This window comes from Tiliqua scincoides, chromosome 1 (genome assembly GCF_035046505.1).
Source record: "Tiliqua scincoides isolate rTilSci1 chromosome 1, rTilSci1.hap2, whole genome shotgun sequence".
NCBI lineage: Eukaryota > Metazoa > Chordata > Lepidosauria > Squamata > Scincidae > Tiliqua > Tiliqua scincoides.
The window spans coordinates 19903224-19928844 of record NC_089821.1 but is presented as its reverse complement, the minus strand read 5'-3'; the positions used below and the strand labels follow the sequence as shown (position 1 = coordinate 19928844).

Genomic DNA, 25621 nt, shown 5'->3' with positions numbered 1-25621 from the left:
TAACATTAGCATTTCAAAAGGGGAATTACCATAACCTCCAGGTTTTAAGAGGTAGAAGGTTTGCGTCTTAATTGAAAAGTTGCTTTGAGGCTATTGTAGTACTGATTGACGTGCATAGCAGAAACAAAACAAAAAACTGATGAAGGTTACCACAAACCCAAAACTTCAAGTGCTTCAAAGTAGAACTACTTTGGGGCATTTGGTGGGCCGCTGTGAGATACAGGAAGCTGGACTAGATGGGCCTTTGGCCTGATCCAGCGGGGCTGTTCTTATGTTCTTAACTATTTCTATTCATTTTAGTGTATGAGAAATGGATGTGGTTCATAAAACTGCTGAACTGAGCTGTAACAGAAGATAGTTGGGAGAGACTGAATTAGTCAAGGTCAACGTTTTGTTAAAGGAGTACCATTTCTTTGGAAAAACTTTTTGTATTTAATGTTTAAAGGATGGGCAGGTACAAACAGTTATTGTCTTTAAGTTTCTATTAAGAGTAACAAGCTTGGCTCCCCCATCAGCTTGAATTTGCCTTGTGCACAAAGGATACAGATACTTAGAGCTTATTAGTTTATTTATTTGATTTGTATTCCACCTTTCTCCCCGAAGAGCACCCAAGGTGGCTCACAATATATACATAAAATACAATACAATAAAAAAACATACATTCAGAGCAGGGCGATAGTCCAGCACCCGCATCAAAGAGGACCACTGTCTTGTCTGGATTTAATTTCAGCTTGTTCACCCTCATCCAGATCCCAGCTGCCTCCAAGCAATGCTTCAGGAGAGAGACAACCACCCTGGAGTCCGGTGGAAAGGAGAGATAGAGCTGAGTGTCATCCGCATACTGATGGCACTGAATTCCAAATCCCCAGATGACCTCTCCCAGTGGTTTCATGTAGATATTAAACATGGGGGACAATATAGAACCTTGTGGCACCCCACAGCTCAAGGGCTAGGGTGCCAAGCAGGAGTCCCCCAGTACCACCATCTGGGACCAGTCAAAGGACTAGAACCACTGCAAAACAGTGCCCCCGCCCCATCTTGGCCAACCGCCCCAGAAGGACACCGTGGTTGATGGTGTTGAAAGCTGCTGAGAGGTCCAAAAGGACTAGCAAGGATGCACTCCCTCCGTCCAGCCCTCAGCATAGGTCATCCACCAAGGCTGTCTCCATTCCAAAGCCAGGCCTGAAGCCAGATTGAGAGGGATCCAGATAATCTGCTTCATCCAGGATCCTCTGGAGCTGTGACGCCATCACCTGCTGGATCACTTTGCCCAGAAATGGGAGGCTTGAGACTGGCCGATAGCTGTCCAATATAGAGGGGTCCAGAGGGGGCTTTTTCAGGAGGGGGCAAACCACTGCCTGCTTTAATGCCAGAGGCAACACCCCCTCCCTCAGAGATGAATTTTCTACCCTCTCTGTCCACTCGGCCAGTCCCTCCTGGGCAGATCTGACCAGCCATGCTGGGCACGGATCCAGCAGGCAGGTGGCTGGCCTCACACTCCAAAGGATCCAGTCCACATCCTCAGGTTCCACAAGCTGGAAAGAATCCCACAAAACAGGACTGACAGATGCCATGGGGACATCACTAGACATTGTCAACATGAAGCCCAAGTCATGCCGAATCCGAGCAATTTTTCCACAGAGTACCTGGCAAACATGTCACAGCGGACCTCCGTGTGTTCCTCCTGATTAATTATTGGGGTCTGATGGAGAAGACTGTACAACACGGAACAGTTCTGCTGGTAGGCTCTGTGCGGATGTGATGGTGGCAGAGAAGAAGGAACGCTTCACTGCCATCATTACCACAGAGTAGGCCCTATAATGGGCCCTAGCCTGTGTTCGATCAGACTTGTCACGAATCTTTCTCCTCTGTCGCTCAAGATGTCTACCCTGCCGCTTCATCTGCAGCTCCTCGGTAAACCAAGGAGCTGCATTGACTCTGCTATGTGGCAGATGCTGCTTAGGAGCAATCTCATTCACAGCCCTGGCCAGCTCCCTATTCCAGAGGTCAACTCGAACCTCAGATGTGTTGCTGATCTTAGCAGCAGGAAAATCCCCGGAAACCATTCGGATCCATTAGTCTTCGGGGGTGGGACTATACAATAAGGCCCTCAGCCTCTGCGGAGACAGGAGGCCGCAACAAGTCTAAACCTTACAGGAAGTGATCTGTCCATGACAATGGACTGATCTCCACATCCAGGTCACCTTCCCTTTGCCCAGACACAAACACCAGGTCTAATGTGTGTCCAGCCTCGTGAGTAGGGGTTAAAATCTTCTGTGACAGGCCCGTGGTTGCCATGGCAGCCATGAAATCCTGAGCTGCACCTACCTCTGGGGCCTCTGTGCGCATTGAAGTCCCCCAACACCAATAGGCCTCCAGTGCAACTGGGTCCGAGATCAACCAAGTCAGCAAAGGCAGGGAGCCTGTTGGGCAGCAAGGCGGACAGTATACCAACACAATCCCAATCCTGTCTCTCCCTTCCTATGAGACATACGGACACTCAAGCCCAGTGAATTGCCAGGTAGGGCTCCTGGCAAGGGAGAGGGAATCCCGATAGACTATTGCAACCCCCCCTCCCCATCCTTGCAATTGTGGCTGCTGCACTACCTGGAAACCTGGAGGACAAAGCTGGGAAAGATTCACTCCTGCTTCATCCAACCAGGTCTCTGTAATACAAGCCAGCCAGATCAGCATCCTCACCCAGGATTAGATTCTGGATGAGACAGGTTTTGTTATTGACTGATCTGGCATTCAAGAGCAGCAGTTTCAGACCCAGGGCACTACTGCTAAGGCCCCCAGTCGTCAGAGAGCTGGAGGGCAGGCTGGAAAGAGGGACAATCTGTCTACAAAGGACCCTCCTTCCCCTCGAATGGCCAGCCTGCACCCCACCACCATATCTTCTATGGCCTGTCACTCTGTTGATGGTGGCACTGTTCCCCTCCCCTAAGCTCTGAAGATAAACACATCCCTTACCAGCGAGGCCAGCCCTATAAACCACTATAACAATACACCTGCTTAAATTAAATTTGGCACTGAAATTTCTACACTAGAAGTTAAAAATTAAAAGCTTGAGGAACGGGGGAGGGGGCAAGGGAAGACCCTGGTCTGTAAAGTCCAACAGCCCACTCCCAAACCACCTCCCCTATGTCCCATCAAGTCCTGATAGCAGTACTTCAGATCTTCCCCACCCCTCTTTCACAGAGGTGCAACCTCACCCCCTCTCTCACAGGGGACAGCTTCACATAGGATCCCTCACCCTTCTCTTACAAGGGCATGAGCCTATGTGACTCCCTACTCTTCCCTCATTCTTGCAGCAGAACTTAGGATAAAAGACAAGGGGGAGGTACCATCAACCATGACATGCCCTAAAGGAGTAGATAAGGGATTAACCCCCTTTTGTATTAGCCCTTTGGTGCAGAAAAGTTCCAGGCTAGACCAGGCCAATCACTGGAAACAAATAGTAGAAATTCCAGCTGTATCCACCGTGTATTCTTTAATCAGGCTACTAAAGATAATGTGTGCCTCTTACTTGCATCTATGGTGTTCATCCCCAGCAGGTAATCACATGGGGGAGGAGAAGATATTGCTGCTGCTCTGCTCAACACATGTCAGCTACTAATGTTTGCTTCTGAGGGGGGCTTTCTGGTCCCCTACAGCCCTAGCCCCTGACAAAGAGCCCTTTGGCTCCTGCCCTTCATCTCGCTCCACAGGCTGTCTCCTCTGGTAAGCCAGAGGCTTAAATAGGGTACCTGGAAGAAGGGAATTCAGTCACAGGTTGCACAAGTCCCAGGTGTTGGTCATTGAGAGCACTCACTCCAGTCTCCCTTCACTCCAACCTCTCAGCAAGATGACTTCTAGCTGACTAATGTCACTTTATTCAGTCTTGCTGAACGTGAATTGTTTCCATTAAAACACACAATCTGTGATTTAGACTTTAAAAAACCAGAATTATTCAAGAGTAAAACTATGTTTTGATCTTATATACTTTTGACTGTTCTGAGAGTTTGATTTTTGTTAATCAAGCTAGCAGAATAAAACTGACAAAAGTTAAGGTCTAAATTTTTGTGTCAAATGGGTAGCTTCCTCATATGCTATTATGTTTCAGCCTGCTAAATGGATTTGCAGCATCACAAGAAAACATGTCATATTTTTGCAAGGGCATTTGGCCACTGTTCATACCCCCTTAAGAAGAGGTTGATGCTTCTGTTAAATCTTGTATAGTCAGTTCTAGTTATTCATTATGTCTAGATTCCTAGAAAACCTAGTGGATACCAAATTAGCAGATACCGAACCATTGAGCCTATGGGGGAAAAGGGGTTAAGTTCAAGGAAACCTTCTTCCAGGGAACTTTATGAACCTGAATCTTAACTTGATGTCTGTAGTGTTGGATGATAGTGAGGGCTGATCAACATCTCCAACATCTGATACTTCCTGCACTCTGCTGGATATCTCTTGATGCACTGAAGATTGTGGCAATTTCTTTGTGCTGTCTATCAACTCATTGAAGGTTGCTGGCCCAGCAGAGGCTTCAGAGTTAAGTAGTGGGGAGGGGTTGCTTCATCTATCCTCCTCCACCTTGAGAAAGGCTCTTTCCCTTGGTTTGCCCCATCCCCAGAGCAACCCTCAAGTAGCCTTCCAGAGACCTCTCATCATCTGCCTCTGATCACTGCCAGGGTTTTGAAGGTTCAGCTGCAGTCCCCATGATGGTGGGGCAAGTCTGGAAGCAGACACAAATGTGTCCAGTTCTCCATGGGTCAGTGCCCATTTGATGCGGCACTGGCACAGTTTTTGCGGAGAACAAGAGCGAAATCACTGATGATGAGGTAGGTGGCAATTCTGCCCCTATCAGATAGCAAATTCTCTTATAAAGAGAACTGACTGTATACTGGTTAATGATGATAAATATCCGTCCCTCAAAAAAATGACACTTGATGTTTTTTGAGACTGCAAGAGGGAAAACAACTTTGAAGCAGACAAGCACAGTGATGGACTTGATGATCAAAATCCATTCTTTGACTTCTATTGTCTATTTTATAGTTTTTATGTATTATGTATTTTTATTGTTGGGTGCCCTCCGGGAATAGGGTGGGGCACAAATCAAATAATTAAATAAATCTTTAAAAGTGCAGAAAGTAAATTGGTGGTGAAATAGAATCGGACCTAAAAAACTTAAGTCTCTTTGGATGTTTATAATCATAAACTCCAGAAAGTCAGCTGCTTTTTGACTGTTGCAAAGTCCAATCTTACTATATAATTTATTAATTAGACTTTTAAAGATTTACTTCATTTTAACTTGCTGTATTCTGTCTCTGCATTTTCTTTTATCTTGTTCTGTTGGGCAAGGAATGTGTATTGCTGCTTTCCTTTTAGATGGGGATCTAGAACATGTCCATATGTTTTGTAGTGCAAATTCAGAACTGTAATTGCAAAACCTTAGCATGTTAATTTTTAGTCTTTTCTAATTTTTAAAGTAGACTTCTGTAGCTCTTGTGAATGTGGAGGGATTTGGGCAACTACAGACTGGTCAACTGGCCATCAGTACTTGAAATGATCCTGGGACAGATTAAGCTGAATTTCCAAGTGCTCATAGATAATAAAGGAGTGATCTGTAGAGAGGAAATCTTGCCAGCCATTTCTTAATAGTGACTACCTACTGTGCACATAGTATACCTAGATTTTAAGACCTTGTTTGACAAATGTATTCCTTGATATAATTGTTGATAAAAATGTTAATATGTTATATAGATGGTATGATAAAGTGAGTCCAAAACCAGTCGAGTAACCATTCCAGTGAGTGCTAATAAATGGTTCTGTGTCAACGCAGAGAGAATTCTCAAGGGGGGGTGCTACAGGGGTCTATGCTGTTCCTCATTTTTATAAATAATTGATGAGGAGGGTAGAAGATGATGTTTATCAAATTGGCAGATGAGACCCAGTGGAGGGGCATAGTGAAGACCCTGAAAAACAGCATGAGGGTTCACATTTATTTTGACAGGCATCACTAGCGGGTCCATACTAACAAGATGAAATTCAGTACAGACAAGTTGCTTTGACTTTGAAAAAAGTTTTAGAAACCTTTTCAAATAAAATGAAGTCCTGCATCTAGAAAAATTGGGTACACAAGTGAAGGATGGGGGAGACCTGACTTGGCAGTAGCATGTGTGGAAAAGACTTCAGTATCTTAGTGAATCATAAGCTGGACATGAGCCTGCTGTGTAATATAGCTCCAAAAAAGGCTAATGCTATTCTGGGCTCCCTTTAACAGAAACATAAGAGCCCAGATAATAAAATACTGTATTCTGCACTAGTTAGACTTCACTTGAAATAATGTGCCTAATTTTTGATGCCACATTTTAATGAGGACACTGATAAGGTAAGATCTGTTTCACTGAGAACAGTGAAGATGGTGTGGAATCTCAAGAACAAGTCCTATGTAGAATAGTTAGATGTTGTTGGCAACCTTCAGTCTCAAAAGACTATGGTATCGCGCTCTGAATGATGGTTCTGGAACAGCGTCTAATGTGGCTGAAAAGGCCAATTCGGGAGTGACAATCCCTTCCACACTGGGAGCAAGTGCAGTCTGTCCCTGGTCTGTCTCCCTGGCTATGGGCCTTCCTTCTTTGCCTCAGACTGTTGGCCAAGTGTCTCTTCAAACTGGGAAAGGCCATGCTGCACAGCCTGCCTCCAAGCGGGCCGCTCAGAGGCCAGGGTTTCCCACTTGTTGAGGTCCACTCAACAAGAAGGCCTTCAGATCCCTCTTGCAGATGTCCTTGTATCGCAGCTGTGGTCTACCTGTAGGGCGCTTTCCTTGCACGAGTTCTCCATAGAGGAGATCCTTTGGGATCTGGCCATCATCTATTCTCACAACATGACCGAGCCAATGCGGGCGTCTCTGTTTCAGCAGTGCATACATGCTAGGGATTCCAGCTCGTTCCAGGACTGTGTTGTTATAGGAATAGTTAGAAGACCTTGCTATACTTATTTGAAAAAAGAGAAAACTAAGAGGAGATATGATATCTGTAATAAAATACATACTTAAAAGGCTGTCATCTAGAAGGGAAGGGCTTGCTGTCTTTAGTTCCTGAGGGCAGACCGAGAACCAATGTGTTGAAGCTGCAGAGCAGTAGGTTTAGGGTGAGGAATAGTTTTCTAACTGTATGTAAGAGTTGTCCAGCACTGGAACAGTCTTCCCCTGTAAGCAGCAGTGAGCTCTCCCTAACTGGATGTTTTCAAGCAGAGGCTAGACAATCAAGTTACCTGTCCAGGATGTTGAAGCACTTGCCTTTACTGAGCAGACCATTGACTTAGAATACCTCCAAGGTCCTTTCCAATCCTACCATTCTGTGATGGGAAGTCTGATCTGCATCTTCACAAACTGAAGAGTGGCTTTTCAGGTCTTTCAGTCAAGAGTGGGATTTTAGTGTTGAACTTTGCCACCACACAGTGTGGATTATGTTAGAATATTAGCTTGTTTAACTAGGTTATTCTGGTATAACAGTAACAGTCTGGAAGTAAAGTTCCCAAAGTGCCAATAAAAATGTGAAGCAGTTCACATGCTCTTCTCGCCACAGTTGGTGTTGTACTTTGCAATCATCCTAGAGCCAAGGCTCAAAAGTTTCCTAAATTCCAGACTTGAACCCAGCTGAGTTCGTGGAATAGGAGAAGTAGGTCAGAATGCTGTGGGGAGAAGGTTTGTGTTGCATTTGGGTGGGTATATCCAGTAACGAGCTGGTGTAGTGTAGTGGCTAAGAGAACTGTAAATCAGGACTTTCCCCATTCAAATTTTGCCTCTACCACTATGTGGTCTTAAGCAGTTAGCTCTGTCTTGGCTGTATGTGGTTATAATACTTACCTTAAAGGTTGGTGGAAGGGCTCCAACATACATAAGACCCATTAAGTGCTTTGTACAGTAAGAAAGCACAATGGGTTGATGATGATTTTGTTTCTAAACTTCTTTTTCCTGTCCAAGCCTAGAAAGCACGTGCTGGAAAAGATTTTAAAGTTTTTAGAGGTGCAGTTTTGGCTCTTGATTTTGTTTAGCATTGACAAAGTTCCAAACAACACAGTCCTGGAACGAGCTGGAATCCCTAGCATGTTTGCACTGCTGAAACAACACCTGTGTTGGCTCGGTCATGTGAGAATGGATGATGGCCCGATCCCAAAGGTTGTCCTCTATGGAGAACTCGTGCAAGGAAAGCGCCCTACAGGTAGACCACAGCTGCGATACAAGGACATCTACAAGAGGGATCTGAAGGCCTTAGGAGTGGATCTCAACAGGTGCGAAACCCTGGCCTCTGAGCTGCCCGTTTGGAGGCAGGCTGTGCAGCATGGCCTTTCCCAGTTTGAAGAGACACTTGGCCAACAGTCTGAGGCAAAGAGGCAAAGAAGGAAGGCCCATAGCCAGGGAGACAGACCAGGGACAGACTGCACTTGCTCCCGGTGTGGAAGGGATTGTCACTCCCGAATTGGCCTTTTCAGCCACATTAGACACTGTTCCAGAACCATCATTCAGAGTGCGATACCATAGTCTTTCGAGACTGAAGGTTGCCAACAGATGACATGTGTGAGATTATTTCAGAGTCAACAATCCAAGGCAAACCCTGGCTCTCCACTCTTATCCTGGATTTACATTATTATGTAATAGTAGCACCTTAGCTAGCTCTGGTATACAGAGGTGGATAAAGGGCAGTTTGCTAAAGATAATATCATGTGACCAGCCCTAGGTAATAGGTAATAGAATGTGGTTTAAACAGCTTAGAATTCTTGATTTGTGTGGACATTGGTTCATTGTTTCAGGACGATAAACTTGAGGATTTTGTGCTGGGATAGCCTCCACTCAGCTCCAGATTTTGACTAGTTTGCATGAGCAGATGAGTAAGGTGATATAAAGTTGGGTAGAATGGTAAACTCTTGCAACATCAAGAACCATGGCTTCTTTCTCTGTGATCCTAATCTAAACAATGATCAAATAGCACAATTTTAATAAGCAGGATTATTTTGAACCATTTGTGCTGATGCATAAATGGGAGGCTTGAGCCTGTCTGATAAATTGTCCATGTGTCTGTATATTGAGGTAGAGGGGTTGTCTTGGGACATGAACGTTGAGACAACTTCTGAACTGCCACTGTGCCAGCCATCTTCATCATTTCTTAATGTGCATACATGTTTCCAGATGACTCCTCTGGAATCTTGAGAATCTGAGTTTTCAATTATTGAAACACACTCCCAATTCTCATCGCTGCGTGAAGTCATGTGGGAGGATTTCACAAATTTTCCTAGAGCTCCAAGATGTCTAGTGGTCAGAGAAAATGACTCCATTCAGAGAATCTGAGGACTGATCAGTGAACTGAGCTATAAAGAGCCCACTCAAAAGTTCTGTCATGACTGTAACTATCTTCCATGTGGGCCAGTTGGCTTCCACTACTACATAAATAGCAGGATAGAGGCAGGCTTGTGGTCCTGGGAGAATGCCCTGGAGCTTTACTGAAGGAGTGGGAGCAATTACATCAACAAGTAGTGCATTCCAGTGGCCTTGGCTATTCTTCTATCACTCTGGCCTCTAGCTCCTGCCTCTTTCTGCCTTTTGAAAAGAGAGGAGAAGGTGGGAGTAGCTGTAGAGACTTGAGTCTGGCTGTCTGGAGCAGAGTCTCTACAGCACCAGAGCTGATGTGAAAATGAATCTGCACACCAACATACAAATGTAGCAAAAACACTTCCATTCTCCTTCAGGGGAGAAGCTGTTCTTTTCCCTCAAAGTTTTCTGTAAAGAAAAGGGGAGGTAGTTTCTCTTTTCCACTGGCTACATTTTTGCAGGCGAACAGACTTCTTCCTTTCCCTCAAAATCTAGTTCTGGGTTTTGCAACTCCCATCCAACAGTTTTGAGGAATTTTTCACTCTCACCCACCCACCAGGAAGTCTCACCAGGAAGTCTCTCCCCTTTCTGCACAGGTGAGGAGGCAACTGGGTTTGCTGGAATCTGGTCATCAAATTGTGAATTGGGACTTCATCAGTTCACATTTTACATTTCCTCCAGTTCACATTGCCTCCAAACTTTCCAGGTTGGCCTACTCCATCTAAGCCTCAGCTCCCCAATATGAGGGTGATAATAGTTGCAAAAATGGATGAAAAATCGTGATGATCCATGTGAAATAGCTTGCACACTCAACACTATACAAATGCTTATAGTATTTCCTTCTCCGTCATCTTTTAAAAACAATTTTGTTTATTGCACTGCTTCCATTGCAGTCTTTACCTACCCGAATATTTTTGTTTAACTTGTAGTTTCGTGTTTGACTTAAAACATGGATTATCATATTTTTGCTCCATAAGACACACCTGACCATAAGACGCACCTAGTTTTTAGAGGAGGAAAACAGGAAAAAATAGTGTAATAAAATATTTAATAAACTAACAGAACAACATTTGAACCATGTAAAGTGAACAGCAGTCAACAGTGGCATTAAGAACCATTATCACTGTCATTAACAAATGGAGAGACTTAAAGGTTTGAGTACTCTAGTTTTCTGGAAACCCCAAGAACTCATCATCACTAGAGTCAGAATTTATGAAGCTCACAAAAGCAGGTGCACTCAAATAGGGGATCACATTATCTTTCTGCTACAATGATGTTCTGCCAAATCCCAATCTACTGGGTCTTGTGCCCGCTTAAGGCTGATCAGTCCCCCTTGTGCAACTCACCAGTGCAGCAAGCAAAAGTGAGTCCAGTTCTAGTCCACAGATGCCAAGTAAATCAGTCCCATCAATCAGAGTTGCCAAATCAGAGTCCAGAGCCAATAAGCCAAATTACAGTCCAAGGTCAGTCAAATCCATCAGGGTATCTAAGTCCAGTCACAATCCACAGTCAGATTCCAAATTCAATAAACCCAGTCAGTCCCCTCTCCTACCTCCAACCTGCACTCCTTCAAAACCCACAAACCCTTTCTGCCTCAGGTACTCCTTATATCCCTGAGGGCCCTATTGCCTTCCAGTGGCTGCAGCTGTGCAGCACACTCTGCTGAATGCGCAGGCCTTACCCTTAAAGGGGCCACTGCTGACACCACATCTACCTCCTCGCCAGTTCTTCCGTGATTCCAATACAAATGAACAAGTGGAAAGTCCAACCACAACTTGAATTCTCAAGACACAACAAACCTCTGGATTTATGGTGAGAACCGAGCCTTACCTGGGGCTTGTGCAATAAGCAAACACTGGCATTCTGACCAAGGAGACAGTTTTTTCTTTGTGATGGGGGGGACTTACATTCAGATGCTGGATGAGGTGAGTGAAAGCACCCCTCCCCTGCTGTGTGAGTGAGTGTGTGTGGGGGGGCAGAGCATCTGTGTGTGTAAGAGAAGGGGGCAGCCTGTGTGTGTGAGAGAGGGGGGAAAGTGTTTGTGTTGCAGAGAAGTTGTGATGCTCCAGGCTTGGGGTGGGGGGGGGGAAAGAGAGGCTGTGATGCTCCAGGCTTGGGGGGGCAGAGAGAGGCTTTCCTGGGAGTAAGCCCCCCCTGACTCTAATGGGACTTACTTCAGAGTAGGCATGCACAGGATTGGGCAGTGAGACTGCCACCCCACCCACGCTTTCCTGGGAGTGAGCCCCAGTGACTCTGAGACTTACTTCTGAGTAGCCTCTGACTGGGAAGCAGAGCAGAGCGAGCGGGCAGGGGGTGGGGCCAGGGCTGGGGCGGAGTGTTTTTGTTTTTGTTTTTTGTTTTTTGCAGTATTCACTCCATAAGACGCACACACTTCCCCCCCCACTTTTGGGGGGGGGGAAAGTGCGTCTTATGGAGCAAAAAATGCGGTATGTTACAACTCTCACTGTTGCAGAGGCAAGTTTAAGCAAGATAGGAAAGTAGAAACAGAGTCGTAGAATTAGTGATTTTTGTTTGGTTTTTGAAAGCCCCATGTCAGTCTTTTCAAGGTCTGAGTGAAACTTTTCACATTTAGTCAGATCCTGGGCCCTGTGCTTATAAAACCTGACAAAAGTTTTCAACTGTCCACTGCAGCCCATGCTGTTGCCTGCCAGACTTTAAGCAGCTTCAGAGATTGGATGTATGAAAATGGTTTTAAACAGTTCTCTTCTTCATCAGTCTGTCACCTGATGTACAATAGGGAAGTCTGTTGAAAACTGGGGTTGCCTCTCTCAGCAGAACTGCTTTTTGTTTTGTTTGTGGCTTCAGTCACAGGGAGACTGTGTGATTGGTTGTCTTGCTACAGTAATGTTGGTGTTTGCAAACAATGGTCCATGTCAGAACATGTTGAAGTGCTGACTAGGACTATCTATGAGAATTAGCATGTTCCAGGAGACCAACTTGTTGGAAAAATAATCACTTCCTTCTTAAAACATAACTTACTCCTCTACTTTTTTCCTGTGGAAAACCTCTGAGCTGGATTTCTATGATGACAGGTTTTTTTTTTTGTTGTTTTTTTTTTTGCTGCAGCGTAAAACTGAGCTGTTATGAAAACATGAACCTGCTTTTTTCAGTTTGCACTCCTTGGCTTTCTTGCCCTAGCAGTGGTAGATGATTGGTTTATGATTTGTGCTGTAGAATGCTCAGTTTGCTGTGTGACTTTGTCACCTTCCTGCACACCTCAACTGCTCCCTCTCCATCCTAATGAGAATGATTGCAGTGCGTTCCTTTAATTTTTAAAGAAGGTGGAAGTTACCCACTGATGATGGTGTCAAAATGGAAAACAAGACTTTATCGCTCAGACCTGGCCACGGTGACCCATGCCCTTGTGACATCTAGATTAGATTACTGCAACATGCTCTACGTGGGGCTGCCTCTGAAGACTGTCCGGAAACTGCAATTCGTGCAGAACACAGCTGCCCGTGTGGTTGCTGGGGCTAGTGGGTTTGACTCAGTCAGGCCACAACTACACTGGCTGCCAGTTTGTTTCTGAGCTGAATTCAAAGTGCTGGTTTTGACTTTTAAAGCCCTATATGGCTCGAATCCAGGGTATTTAAGGGACTGCCTCCTTCCATACAACCCAACCCATCTTCTTGGGTCATCAGCAGGGGCCCTTCTAATTGTGCTGCCACCAGTGAAGGTGAGGGGGATGGCAGCAAGAAAGAGTGTCTTCTTGGTGGTGGCACCCTGTCTTGGAATTTCCTCCCCCAGAAACTGAGAACAGTTCCCTCTTTAGTCCTTTTGGCAGTGTCTTAAGAACTTTGTATTCAGGGAAGTCTTTTTATGCTGACAGCGGGGGTGGGGGTGGCACTTTATGAATGTATTTTAATCGGGATCCAAGTTTTACTGTGTTTTATTGTTCTAAAATATCTTATTATATATCAATGTTTTTAGTATTCTATTTGTAAGCTGCCTTGAGTGCCCTTTGTGGGATTTAAATAAACCTTTTGGGTAGGTTTGGCTTGCATTTTTTATACATTGGTCACTTGCTAAATAATATGCTTAGTATACTAACGTCAAATATTTACAAAACATCAATTCCAATAAAAATATGCCAGTATGTGTTTAAAGCTAAAGAATTGAGACTAAGACTTGTAGTGGGGGAAAAAGGAGCTGCCCTGATGAATGGGACAGGTGGTGAGAATTGCCTTGTCTGTAATTGTTTGCAGGACTGAACATATACTACATATCCTTCACTGTGATTAAATTATGCAAACATTTTCAGTTCCGTATTTTTTAGAACTTGAACTAGAATACAGCACTTGAAACAAGTTTTTATACTTGCCTTTGTATTAGCTTACCTAGCAGTGGCAAGCTCATACAGTTATTTGGATGCAAATGCATGCAGGCAAGAGCTTGCAACATTTACTGGTTGTATACTAATAGTTAACAATAAGTACTATCTACATCCAAATTGACATACTACTCTTTTTTAACAGCTCTGCTTACACAGTGACTCTTCGTCTTTCTTCTTGAGCTAGAACCAAGTGAGGAGAAGTATTTTGCCAGCTCAGGAATGGTATATCCCTGAAGGTGCTTCAGATGCCTTTCCTGTGGCTCCATCTCAGCAACCAACACCTGGGGCTCTGCGTGCAGCTGGGTTATGCTGATTTGGGAATTTTGTGTGCAGTGCTCAATGCAGACCTCCTGTTGGCTGCACAGCACTGGCTATCTGAAGCTGCTGGAGATGGAATGTGTGGAATAAGAATTTTTTCTGAGATGGTAGCAAAGCATGCTAGCTAAATTGTAGATGAAACCAAGGGAGATAAAATGTGACTTCTGCTCCTGATACATTTTAAAATAATTATTTACTAAAAAGAAGTATGTCTTTAATGTTGAGTTCTGTAAAACTACAGTCAGTTCTCATTATCCAGTAGGATTAGAAGCAGCTGGCTGGAAAGGATTGGAGAGACCCTTTTTCTTGTCTGCAATGCCCCAGAGTGACCCTGCCTGTGTTGCCTCCCCTGGCAAGGCTTTGGCAGGAAGGGCTCTGGGCCACAATCCTATCCACACTTACCTAGGAGTAAGCCCCATTGACTATAATGGGGCTTACTTCTGAGTAGAAGTACAGAGGCTTGGTCGCACTCTTTCTTGAATAAATGAGCAGGCAAGTGATGCTTTTCTTTCCCCCCACCTCCCCTCCTGCACACACATCTTCCATCATAATTGCAGTTAACCCCTCTCTTTCTGCCCCTCCCCTCCCTCTTCCCCACCTTCCAAAGTTCAGAGGGTGCCTCCCATTTTCTCTCTCTCTTCCCCCACCCCAGTGAATCCTGCACTTGTTTCAGCCGCATCTCCTCACTGTCCCTCACAGCACATTTTTATTTCTCCAGTGTGCTCAGTCTCAACTCTCTTTGCCAACACATTTTGGCATATCAGAGCACATCAATTGATAACAGTTTGAACAGACCTGCTTCAAAGCCTTTCCAGAAACCACATACACCTCCCTCTCCAAGCTTCTTGGGAATTTCTTTCATTGTCATGTAATGATCTAAGGCTGCCATCCTAACCACACTTTCCTGAGAGTAAACCCCATTGAACAAAATAGGACTTACTTCTGAGTAGAGCTGGTTAGGCTTGTACCCTTAGTTATATTAATTAAATTAATTGTAACATAATGTAATTAAAAACTAGTAGTGTGCCTTGATAACTTTAGTGCCTTGTCAGTGTGCCGTGAGCTGAAAAAGGTTGAAAATGGCTGTTTTAGGTACTGAGACCTTTAAATGTTCATGCAAAAGTGGCCACTAATGTATTACAGCCAAAAAAAAAAACAACAAAAAGCCTGGAAAGCCAATAAATACTGATATTGACAATCTCCTTGTCTATAGCTGACTACAAATGCATTGAGTTTTATATTTTATGTTCTGTAGAAAGAAAACTGATCCAGGAATCAATGTTTTAATGATAACTCGGCTTTGTTTTCTGTGTTCTGGAATGGCATGACTAATTCAGCTACCCCATGTTTATTCTACCCTTCCTCCTAGGAGCTCAGAATGGTGTACATAATTCCTTCCCTCCTTTTTGTTCTCACATCAACCCTGTGAGGTAGATGAGGCTGGTGACTTGTCCAAGGTCACCCAGGCAGCTTCATAGGTGAGCTTTGAACCTGAATCTTCCAGGTCTTGTCCCACTCCAGATTCAGCACACCATCCCAGCTCTCTTAAATACTTGACAAAACTACAGTGTCTTTTCTCTTTGCTCAGGGGATGGTCTTAAGCATTTTAAAACTCATATTGACTATGTGCAGTTGAAGAGAGGTGGGCAGGGCAGAGCAGGGCACCAACTTGTCTTTCTCCATTCTGGCTAAGGCAGGGGTCGGCAACCTTAAACACTCAAAGAGCCATTTGGACCCATTTCCAGAGGGGAAAAAAACCTCAGGAGCCACAAAACCCTTTTGACATCTAAAATGAAGATAATACTGCATATATAGTGTTTTTTTTTTTACCTTTATGCTCTTATAGGTCCCATTTTTATAATGTAGCCCCCTCTTGTAGCTTTTAGTTAGTTTTGTCATACATTCTTGTCCTGTGTTTTGAGATGCCTGGTCCTCTATGGTGTTTTGCCTGATTCCAAGGCCATTCTCTGCCTGGGGAATTATGCCCACTTTAAGCAAATTAGCTCCCCTTCTTTCCCCCAACAAATGACCCTGGTTCTGCCCTGTAGTCCTGCTGGACCCCACCTCCAGGGTAGCTCGCCTGTTCAACCTGCAGAGGACCTCTCTCCTGCCAGCAGTCTCCCACCACTACAGCAGCCCCTTGGTCCTCAGCAGGTCTTGGGCACAGCAGCCACACTTCAAACTCCAGTGTCTCCAGCAGTTAGTCACAAAGTCAGTCAGAGTATCCAGGGCAGAGTCCAAAGTCAATAAGCCAAGTCACAGTCCGAGATCAGATTCCAAAGTAAGTCAGTCAAATTAGTCAGAGTATCCAAGTCAAAATCAATAAGCCCAGTGAGTCAGTCTCCTCTCCAACCTGCACTCCTTCTACAACCCACACCCCCTTCCTCAGGTGCCTTATATCCCTTATATAAGGGATATATATCTTATATCCCCCTTCCTCAGGTGCCTTATATCCCTGAGGGCCCTATTGCCTTCAAGTGGCTGCAGCTGTGCAGCACACTCTGCTGGATGCCCAGGCCTTACCCTTAAAGGGGCCACTGCTGACATCACATCTACCTCCTCGCCAGATCTTCTAGGATTCCAATACATATGGCGGTTATGACATCTGCTTCTCTTACATGGATACTAAAGAACTCCCCCCACCTTCCAGAGGCACCCTGCTGGAAGGAAAAAAGGACACAGACTCCAGAGGTGGGGAAGAGAAGAAGGGGGGGGGCAGCCACAGGCCAGCTTCTGCCCTGCCTGCCTGCCCCCCCCCCTCACTCAGGTTGCAAACCTCTCCACACTATCCTGGGAGTAAGCCCCATTGACTACAATGGGACTTCTGAGCAGACAAGTTGGTTGGAGCTCTCAGGTTGCAGTCCTCTCCACACTTTCCTGGGAGGAAGCCTCACTGACTACTTGAGAGTAGACCTGCATAGGAGGGGGCTGAGGCTGCAGCCCTCCACACCTTCCTGGGAGAAAGCCTCACTGACTACAGCGGGGCTTACTTGTGAGTAGACCTGCATAGGAGGGGGCTGAGGCTGCAGCCCTCCACACCTTCCTGGGAGGAAGCCTCACTAACTACAGCGGAGCTTACTTGTGAGTAGACCTGCACAGGAGGAGGCTGAGGCTACAGCCCTCCACACCTTCCTGGGAGGAAGCCTCACTAACTACAGTGGGGCTTACTTGTGAGTAGACCTGCACAGGAGGAGGCTGAGGCTACAGCCCTCCACACCTTCCTGGGAGTAGCCCAGGGACTACATCAGGGCTTACTCTTGAACAGACCTGCATGGGCTCCCACTCACCTGTCCTTTCGCTTGGCCTTGAGCAGGCTCCAAGGCTGCCATCCCAGGCACCCTTTACTGGGAGTAAGCTTCATCTACTGTAATGGGGCTTAAAACTGAGTAGACACACACAGGATGTCTCCTCTGCTGTGGAGGAAAAGCCTCTCCTTGCACTGAGTGGGGACCTGCTCAAGGAAAGGTGGGCTGCAAGGGCTTGCAATGGCTGAGGAGGGTGGCTCAGGATTGGCTGGTGGTCAGCCAGTGAAGGGCCCTGAGCCATTCCAACAGAAAAAGCCAGGAGCCTGCTGGATGCTGATTGGCTGAGCCTGCTGGAGAGTTAGGGAAGGGAAAAACGGACCTTAAGTCTGCAGATCCCGAAAAATTGAAAAGGGAAACCAATTCGGGCAGGTGGGGCTGAAGGGAGAGGAGGGCAGTGAGCTCAGGGGGCGGAGGGAAGCAGCCTGCCCTCCCAACACATGTGCCTCCTGTTAACCCCTTTGCCACTTTCACCGGGAGGAGCCGCAGCAGACAGCTGAAAGAGCCGCAGGTTGCCGACCCCTGGCCTAAGGGATGCTTAAGATAAAAATTGTTACACAGTTATGGGCTAATATAAATGAAGATCACAAAGGGATTTGAGGTAACATCCTTTGACTTTCTGAGAACTCAAAATACTTCTGGGAACAGGATCTGTTGCTGTAAATTGCTGATGCAGAGGCTCTAAACTGCAAAGTTAGAACATGCTATGAAACAGTATTTTTAATAGAAAGCTGTTAAATGTTCCCAATTATGGTGGGGCTGGCAGCTTTCTCCATGGCTGACTAATCATGGCAGAGGGTTAATAAGCATACGGTATTTCTAATGTTGCAGCATTTTAATTAAGATAATTCAACTCTTTGCTTCTTGTGAATCACCAGCTGGTGACTGCATTGGTGCAAGACTGTAATTAGTCTTTATTTCCTCTCGTTTTTGGAATCTTTTTACAAAGCTTTTGGGAAGTCTGAAATGGCTGGGCATATTATTTTACACTGGATAAGTGCTTGCATCTAATTACATAAATGCGCAGCGATGATTACATAGACAAATCCTTTTTTCTGCGCATGTTCTCATTTACCCATTTTAGTTTATAAAAACTAATCTCCTCTTCAAAATGTATCCCTGACATGGAAACAGTAATTTCCCAATAATGACTTAATACGAAGAAAGTCAAGACACGGTAATATGTGCTTGTTTCTGCTGCACTGTGAATTCAGTAAGTTTAAAACAAAATGAGTAAAATTAAATGGAGCGTGTTTTTGCTTTTTTAACAAGGTAAAAAGGGATTGAGTGAAGAGTGCAATGGTGATTGAAATGGCTAGTGCTTTTTGTTTAGAACTTGTATACTGCATGCCCTTAGGAAATGTATATATGCGCACGCAATTTTTGCAGTATCTCTTCCCAATAGTTCTTCAGCCCCATTGTAATGTGGCACATGTGAACAGGAATCTTCTTCAGCTTGCCCCTTGGTGACTTGGCAAGCCATCTTCTGGTGTATTGGAGATACCTGACTTTCTGTTTACAATAAGTCTCTATAGTATGGTGGGGATGAGGAATAAAACCAAGAAAAAGCTCATATACTCAAAGTCTGGGCTGCTGCTTTTGCGCTGCTACACTGAATTCGGAGCAGGTGGAGGTAGGAAGCTGTGCCAACTTTCCCCTTTGTGACTGTTTTCATATTCTAATACAAAAAGCTGTTTTTTTCTTCCTGTGGTTTCTAGTAAGTATGCACATAAGTGATGCAAAAGCTGTGATGGATTTGGATGTAGAAAACCCAGTAAAGGGATAAATGAAAACAGTCTCATTATTCAGCACTTGTTTTTCAAAGAGGATGTTTGGTGCCTTAAATTGCCTTGCATTGTGAAGGACAACTTAGGTTTGTACCAGTAAACAGTTACATGAATAAATGGGCGAAGACACATGTACTTTTGTCTTGCCTTCCTATTCCTTAACAGTTGTCCTGTCCCGTCCCGTCCCCCCCAGGTTTCTCTTTGGCTGTCTACCTTTTTGATCTTTGGGTTTTTCGAAAGGGTTGTAATTGGAACAACAATGGAATGCAATTCTGCTTGATGCATGGAAGTTGAGGTTACCAGGGATGATCAAAAGTATTGACAGTGGGCTAAGAACTTGCAACATGAGGTCCTGTACCAGATCCAGTCCCTGATAAGTCCTGTCTTGCTCCTTAGGTGCCAATTTGGAAGTAAGAGATTAGGAGGAGGTGGTGTCTGTGGAAGATACTAACTTGCTTAAGGTGGAGATTGAGGTGCTGGCCCACCATCCATCAGTCACTTTTGAAAATGCCCCTACAAGAAAAACAGTTAACCAGGGCTACAAAAGAGAGAACTCTATTTTCTCCCTGCCCCCATTAACCCTAGAAGAGAGATATTTTCGATATCTGTTAACTTGCCTGATCTCCTATGGTATATAAAACTTACTTGCAAGAGTTGAAGTGCAACCCCAGCATGGAGGGGGAAAAGTACTTGGGCTGCCTTGCCATGTTTCACCAGCTCTGTTTCTGCTCTGCTATAAATCTTAACAGCGTCTTTTTTCTTATATTGGATACATCTGCCACCTTCTATTTCCTATGGCTCTTAGTCATTTTGTACCCTGTTCTTCCCTATGCCATGTTTGCATCATAGATTCTGCTTTTCTTTTGCAGTCTGTCCGCAGCCACCGGAGCCTGAGAATGGAGGCTACATATGCCACCCAACACCCTGCAAAAACTCCTTGATATCTGGCAGTGTCATTGAGTATTTATGTGAGGAAGGCTATCTACTGAAAGGGGACTACAAATACTTGACTTGTAAGAATGGAAAGTGGAATCCAGACATGGAGGTTACCTGTAGGCTCAGCCAAGGTCAGTTGCTTGTTTGTTCAGTGTGTGTTCACCTGTACTGCTGTTCTTGCCTAAGGCTTTTTCAGGTACTGGCATATAATGCCCCTGCTAAGTGGGTAAGAGGCACTCTTTGAAGTGGGTGCTTCAGAAATATTTCAGAAATTACTGTAAAATCACAAAACAATATTAGCAGCAGTAAAATAAACCTACAATCCAAACATGAGTAAAGCAACAGATGGTGGCATGTATTAAACTATAAAGTACAAGTATACTGAACCAAGATATTAATGCTCAAAGTTTGTGCCAGGTGAATCTCAGAAATGAGGGCATTCGTAACTTTGGCAGCACCACCACTGCTACAAAGGTCCAGTCGCGTGTACCCACCAATCTGATGTCATAAAAGGGTGGAAGGAGAGCAGGGCCTTAGATGTGGATCATAAGTGTTGCAGGTTCATGTGAGAGCAGTAAGTTTTTGAGGCACTTTAAAGCAAACATACACTAAACTGTGAAGGCATATTTGGACTTGCTGAGTTGCACCCTGTTCCAGCTCAGAGCATTCCCTGCCTGTTTTGAAGCTCTCATATGGAAGCTTTGTCTGTTTTTCCAAAGTAAGGTTGATGAGTTTTTTGGTCTTGCAAGGGCTTTTACCAGTTGGCTAAAAATTCCTTTCCCATGAAAGAAAGCCAAGAAGTCTGCAGGAAAATATTTGTCATGTAGTTCTAATTGACCATGAAGTACAAATGCAGGGAAGAGAAGCGTATTAATTGAATGGATCTTCATGGAAAGAAAGCAGAAAAATTCCCTACAAGCTCAGTAATGTGCTGAAACAAATTATATTTAAGCTGTGTTTGGAATGAAAGAAGTTCACACTCTTTTCCAAAAAGAAAAGTGAATTAATCAGATAGGAAATGACTGTGGTCTCTGCATTTTTGTAGGCTTTGACTTGCTTGAGTCTACTATCCTTTCTCAAAATTTCACCAGTAGAGTTGCTCAATCATTTGTAAGATGGTGATGTCTAGTTTTGTGAGATGGTAACTCGGTCATCCAAACGTGGGCAATGCAAGGACAGAATTCCTTTTCTTTTCGGAATAAAAAACTTCAAAAGGTTTTTAAGTTCCTTGTGGTGTTTGGTTTGTTGTATTCACATGGTTCAGCACCAGAAATGGTTCCTAGAGGCCAAATTGTGAAGGTTCTCTAAGAGCTGCATTGGAGTGTCTGTCACTTGTGTGCTAGTCACAGTCCTACTCCCATCCTTGTTTGAAAGACTTTACACCTGTCTACATCTGTGTGATGCAGATGATCACATTGGCCACGTGAAGACCAGGAGCATCCTTACAATTCTGCCGGCTTTCCCAACCCAGCTTATTGGAAATATCATTTGGTGGGCTAGGAAACAGAGGATACCATTTTAACAACACCTTTTTGCTTTTCCTTTACAGATAAAGGTTCTCCTCCAAGTGTAGGAGTGCCTACCTTATCCATAGTGGCTTCCACAGCAAGTTCAGTAGCCCTCATCCTTCTACTAGTTGTGCTATTTGTTCTGCTGCAGCCAAAGCTGAAGTCCTTTCATCACAGCAGGTGAGCTCATGGGAGTTTTTGCGGATGACTTTCAGCTGTTAGTTGGGTGTTTTATACATGTAACTGACCACAGGTTGGATTTTTTTGGGTGGGAGGCTTATTGCTTATTTTGTCCTGCATCCTCAGTTTTATTTTCCTCCACCCTCTTGTTCTTTTCCAGCTCTTGTATAAGTTTGGCTCTAGAAGGCATCAGGTCTGTCTACTGTTTTGAAATAAGAGATGCTGTCAAGACTGTATTTGGCTTGATGGATTACATCTCATGCAGGTCTGGCCTGGTGATTGCAGTCTTGCCAGCTAAGATTCCATCTCAGTGGTTCTCAAGGAAGCACTTCCTGTACACAGCTTTTGCTGAGGCACTTGGGGGGACTTATCTGTGCAGATGAGAGAGTTTTGTATACAAACTTAGTCAGCCTTTTTGAAGTCTCCACTGAGATGGTTAAAACGGCAGCTGGCACCAGCGAAGCTGCTATTCCTGTAATACAGGCATTAGTGTGGGGGTTTTGGATCAAGTCCTTGGGGCTAATTGCACATAGAATACATCACTCAGTGAGATGGAAGAAAGGCCTCTTCTTTTGAAAGAGGAGGGAATAATTTCCTGCCCTCTTAAATGGCAGAGATCTTGAATGTGGCATAAGGGGTGTAATTTTCCCACCACCACATCTAATATACACATGTGGAAGAGGAAGTGGTATGGTGGTAGAAAAGACAGCTTGGTTCTTTAATGAAGAGTTGAAGACAGGTTCCATTTGTATCATACAACAAGAAGTTATTCCTTGAGGAGGGTGCTAGAAACATCTATGGTGCACTTTTTCAAAATCTGTGTGGGCAGGGAGGACCATGGCAATAGGGACTGTTTAGTTTCTTGATGGCTAATTCCTGTGGCAGTCCCTGCCCCATCTGCTGTTCTGCCTTCACACCCTCCAATTCTGCATCTAAACAGATCTGAAGCTTACGTTCAGACCCTGAAGTCTTGAGTGTCTCTCCTCTTTCGCTCTTGGATAACGACCAAAAAAGGAACTGGACATATGTGCATTCCTTTCCTCCTCCCAACTCTGAGCTTGTCCCTATAGTTCCAATACAGCTACCGAAAGCTACAAACCACATTTGTTTTAGAAGTCAATGTCCCTGTGAACCTGTCATTTAAAGCAACACTTTGTTCTCAACTTGCTTTATCCTTGTTGAGTTCCTTAAAACAAAAAAGTAGCATGTTCGGTGGGAGGATGTCCAAACCTTTGGACATACTGAGAATTCTCCCTTCTTCCACTGTCCTAACACTGTGCTTATAGCTGCCTTATTCCTAGTCATCCCAGCTGCTTTGAAGTAACTGCTGAGTGCGCAGGCTTCACATGTAGGCTTCAATCAGAAGTGTTTCTAGTTGAGAAATTTGGGTTTGAGACTCTCTGTTTATCCCAACTTGACAACATGTGTTCAGAACAGGGGTCCCCAACACGGTGCTTATTGTTGTGCATGCACCTATGGAGGTGGTCTAGTAGCATCTACTCTGCTGCTGCCACCACTGCCATTACCTAGCCCAGTCTTGGCTCCATGGACTCCACAGGCTGAATTTTGAAAGAGTACGTAAGGGGAGCAGAAGAGAGTGGAAGGCAGAGCATCTCCCTTTTGTGCACACTTTCTTTCACTCTCAAAATACAAGTGCATGCTCAGCCAAGCAAAGCTTCGAAGAGCAGCATTGCAAAGCAAGCCCAACAGGCAGAGGCAAGGAGGAGATGGTAATGAGGGTTGCAGAGGGCGGAAGGAAGGATTTAGGGTCTTTGCTTCTTGGTGGGCTGCAAGATGCCTTATGTGTGAGATTTCTTTTGGAACTCCCCCCCCCGGCAGTCATTTTTGCAGCAGTGCTGATCATCCCTTGTCAGAATTCCCAAGATGCTCATGGGTTCCACAAGGTTGAGATCCCCGGGTCTAGTACTGCTTAGACTTCAGGGGCAGACAAACACTTCAGAGAGGTCTAGATGATATTGTGATACCAACCCAGAAAGTTAATGCAATTTATAAAATGCAGGTTGCAGAGTTATAGTTTCTTATAGTCCTGATTATGGGATGGCACAAGTGTTTTTTTTTAGGTCTGTAATGTATAGAACTAGTGTGTAGCCCAGTTGTTGTGAGCTACTAGTCTTCCTGTTGTGATATCTGCTCAGCTATGAAAGTAGAGGGTAGCCTTTGCTCAGACAAATTTAAACTGGTGCCCTGGGACCAAGCACAATGCCAGCCTGTGGAAGCTGCTCATCAGGCCAACCTGTGTCCATGTGCAGTAGGACACAGCTGATTTTGCTGTCTCTCTCTCACTTCTCCCTCCTGGAGCCCTGTTTATACAGCTAAGCAGCTAATTAAAGGGACCTGCTTTGCAATGCTTGTCACTCTGAACTTATCTAGCTCAGTGAGCAAAAACATGGGGTGGCGCCAGCTTTATCACAATCCAACAGTCCTCCCTCCCCCGCCAACCATTGAAGCAAGGGCCCACTGGGTCTTTCATACCTCAGTCTGACATGGTGTAATTCCTATGTTCTGATGTGTTTGCATGAAGCAGGGACAATGACAACACTGTTCTTTTAGGGAAAGCTTACTGATGTTGCAAGAGACCTGAAGTCACGGGGCAGGGCAATGCACAGCAAGTACTGGCATCCCCTGCTTCCTGGCAGTTCTTTTTTTGATGTTCCATTCTTTCTACACATTTCAATTATACGAGTATCAGGTAGTCGTTCATTCTAGGCATGCTCTGCTCTTTCAACCTCTCTGCTGGTCTGAAGGCTAAAATTGCCTTTCCCCCATGTTGATTTGCATATGACTTGGTGATTCAAACTGAAACAAAATGAGTAGGGCTCTGGGGAAGATTGGGTGTTTAAATGAGTGTTGGTTCTTGGAGCTTTGACAGTGCAGGATGCTTCGTTATGCTAAAACAAGATGTATTTAAAATCTTCCCACAGGCGTGATCAAGGTGTTTCTGGGGACCAAGTCTCCATCATGGTAGATGGAGTTCAGGTGGCTTTGCCCTCCTATGAAGAAGCTGTCTATGGCAGTGCTGGGAACTGCATTCCTCCCTCGGAGTCACGGGTACAGATTGTCCTGTCGGAGGGAGCTGGCCTGAGTGGAGCGGGGGAAATGCAGCAGCCACCACCGGAGCAAGTGGGTCCTAATAGCTTGGCTGGAGAGGATGAAGTTCCTGGACACTCTGGACTATGTGAAGCTGGCAGCTCTCGCCACTCGGAGGCTGTTCTAGTGCATCAGGCCACCTCCTCCTCCTGGGTAGCTGGCACATCTAGTAGTAGACATGAATACAAGGAGGCTCCAGACTCGGAAAACAGTGATGTACAAAGTCTTCTATCACTCACTTCCTCAGAGGAGTACACAGATGGTAAGTAGTCTGACAAAAAAATCTTGCACATGAACTCCTGCTGTCCAGAATAAAAATACAAACCTCATACACTGTGATATTTCAGTATGCCATTTTCCTGCTTTAGTGGAGCATGCACAACAAATGGCACAGAGAAAAACATTGGTGTTTTCTTTCCTGTCTCAAACACTCGTAAAGTGTTGCAAACAAGGTGCACTCACAAGATTTGAGCGTCTCCATCTTCGGTCTCACAAGATTTCATGAGATCTAAGATGGTAGTAGTGCCTGGTAGAGCCAGGAAGAAGAGGCTGCAGGGGCACCATGACTCCAGGAATGGAAACCAGTGCCCTATTGTCTCAATGATATCGACCTAGGAGGCTCTATTCTGACTTCCTACCCCATTAGAGGTGCAAAGGGGATCACAGCAACTGATCACAGAGGTCTTTTCAGTGGTGGCATTCCTTTTGTGAATTGCCTTAAGAGTGGGTGGTATACCTGGCACAAAGTGTCTGTATCAGATTAAAACCTTATTTGA

General features: G+C 44.9%; 1 protein-coding gene across 2 annotated transcripts in view; it reads left to right on the top strand.

Annotated features, from left to right (window-relative positions):
- SUSD6 (sushi domain containing 6) overlaps positions 1-25621 on the top strand; it is an 88896-nt gene that overhangs the window by 55121 nt on the left and 8154 nt on the right. For both annotated transcript variants that reach the window (XM_066638902.1, XM_066638910.1), the window contains exons 3-5: positions 19983-20180; positions 21599-21737; positions 24680-25107. In XM_066638902.1, coding sequence (XP_066494999.1) covers positions 19983-20180; positions 21599-21737; positions 24680-25107 — 765 coding nt within the window. The remainder of the gene's footprint in view (positions 1-19982; positions 20181-21598; positions 21738-24679; positions 25108-25621) is intronic.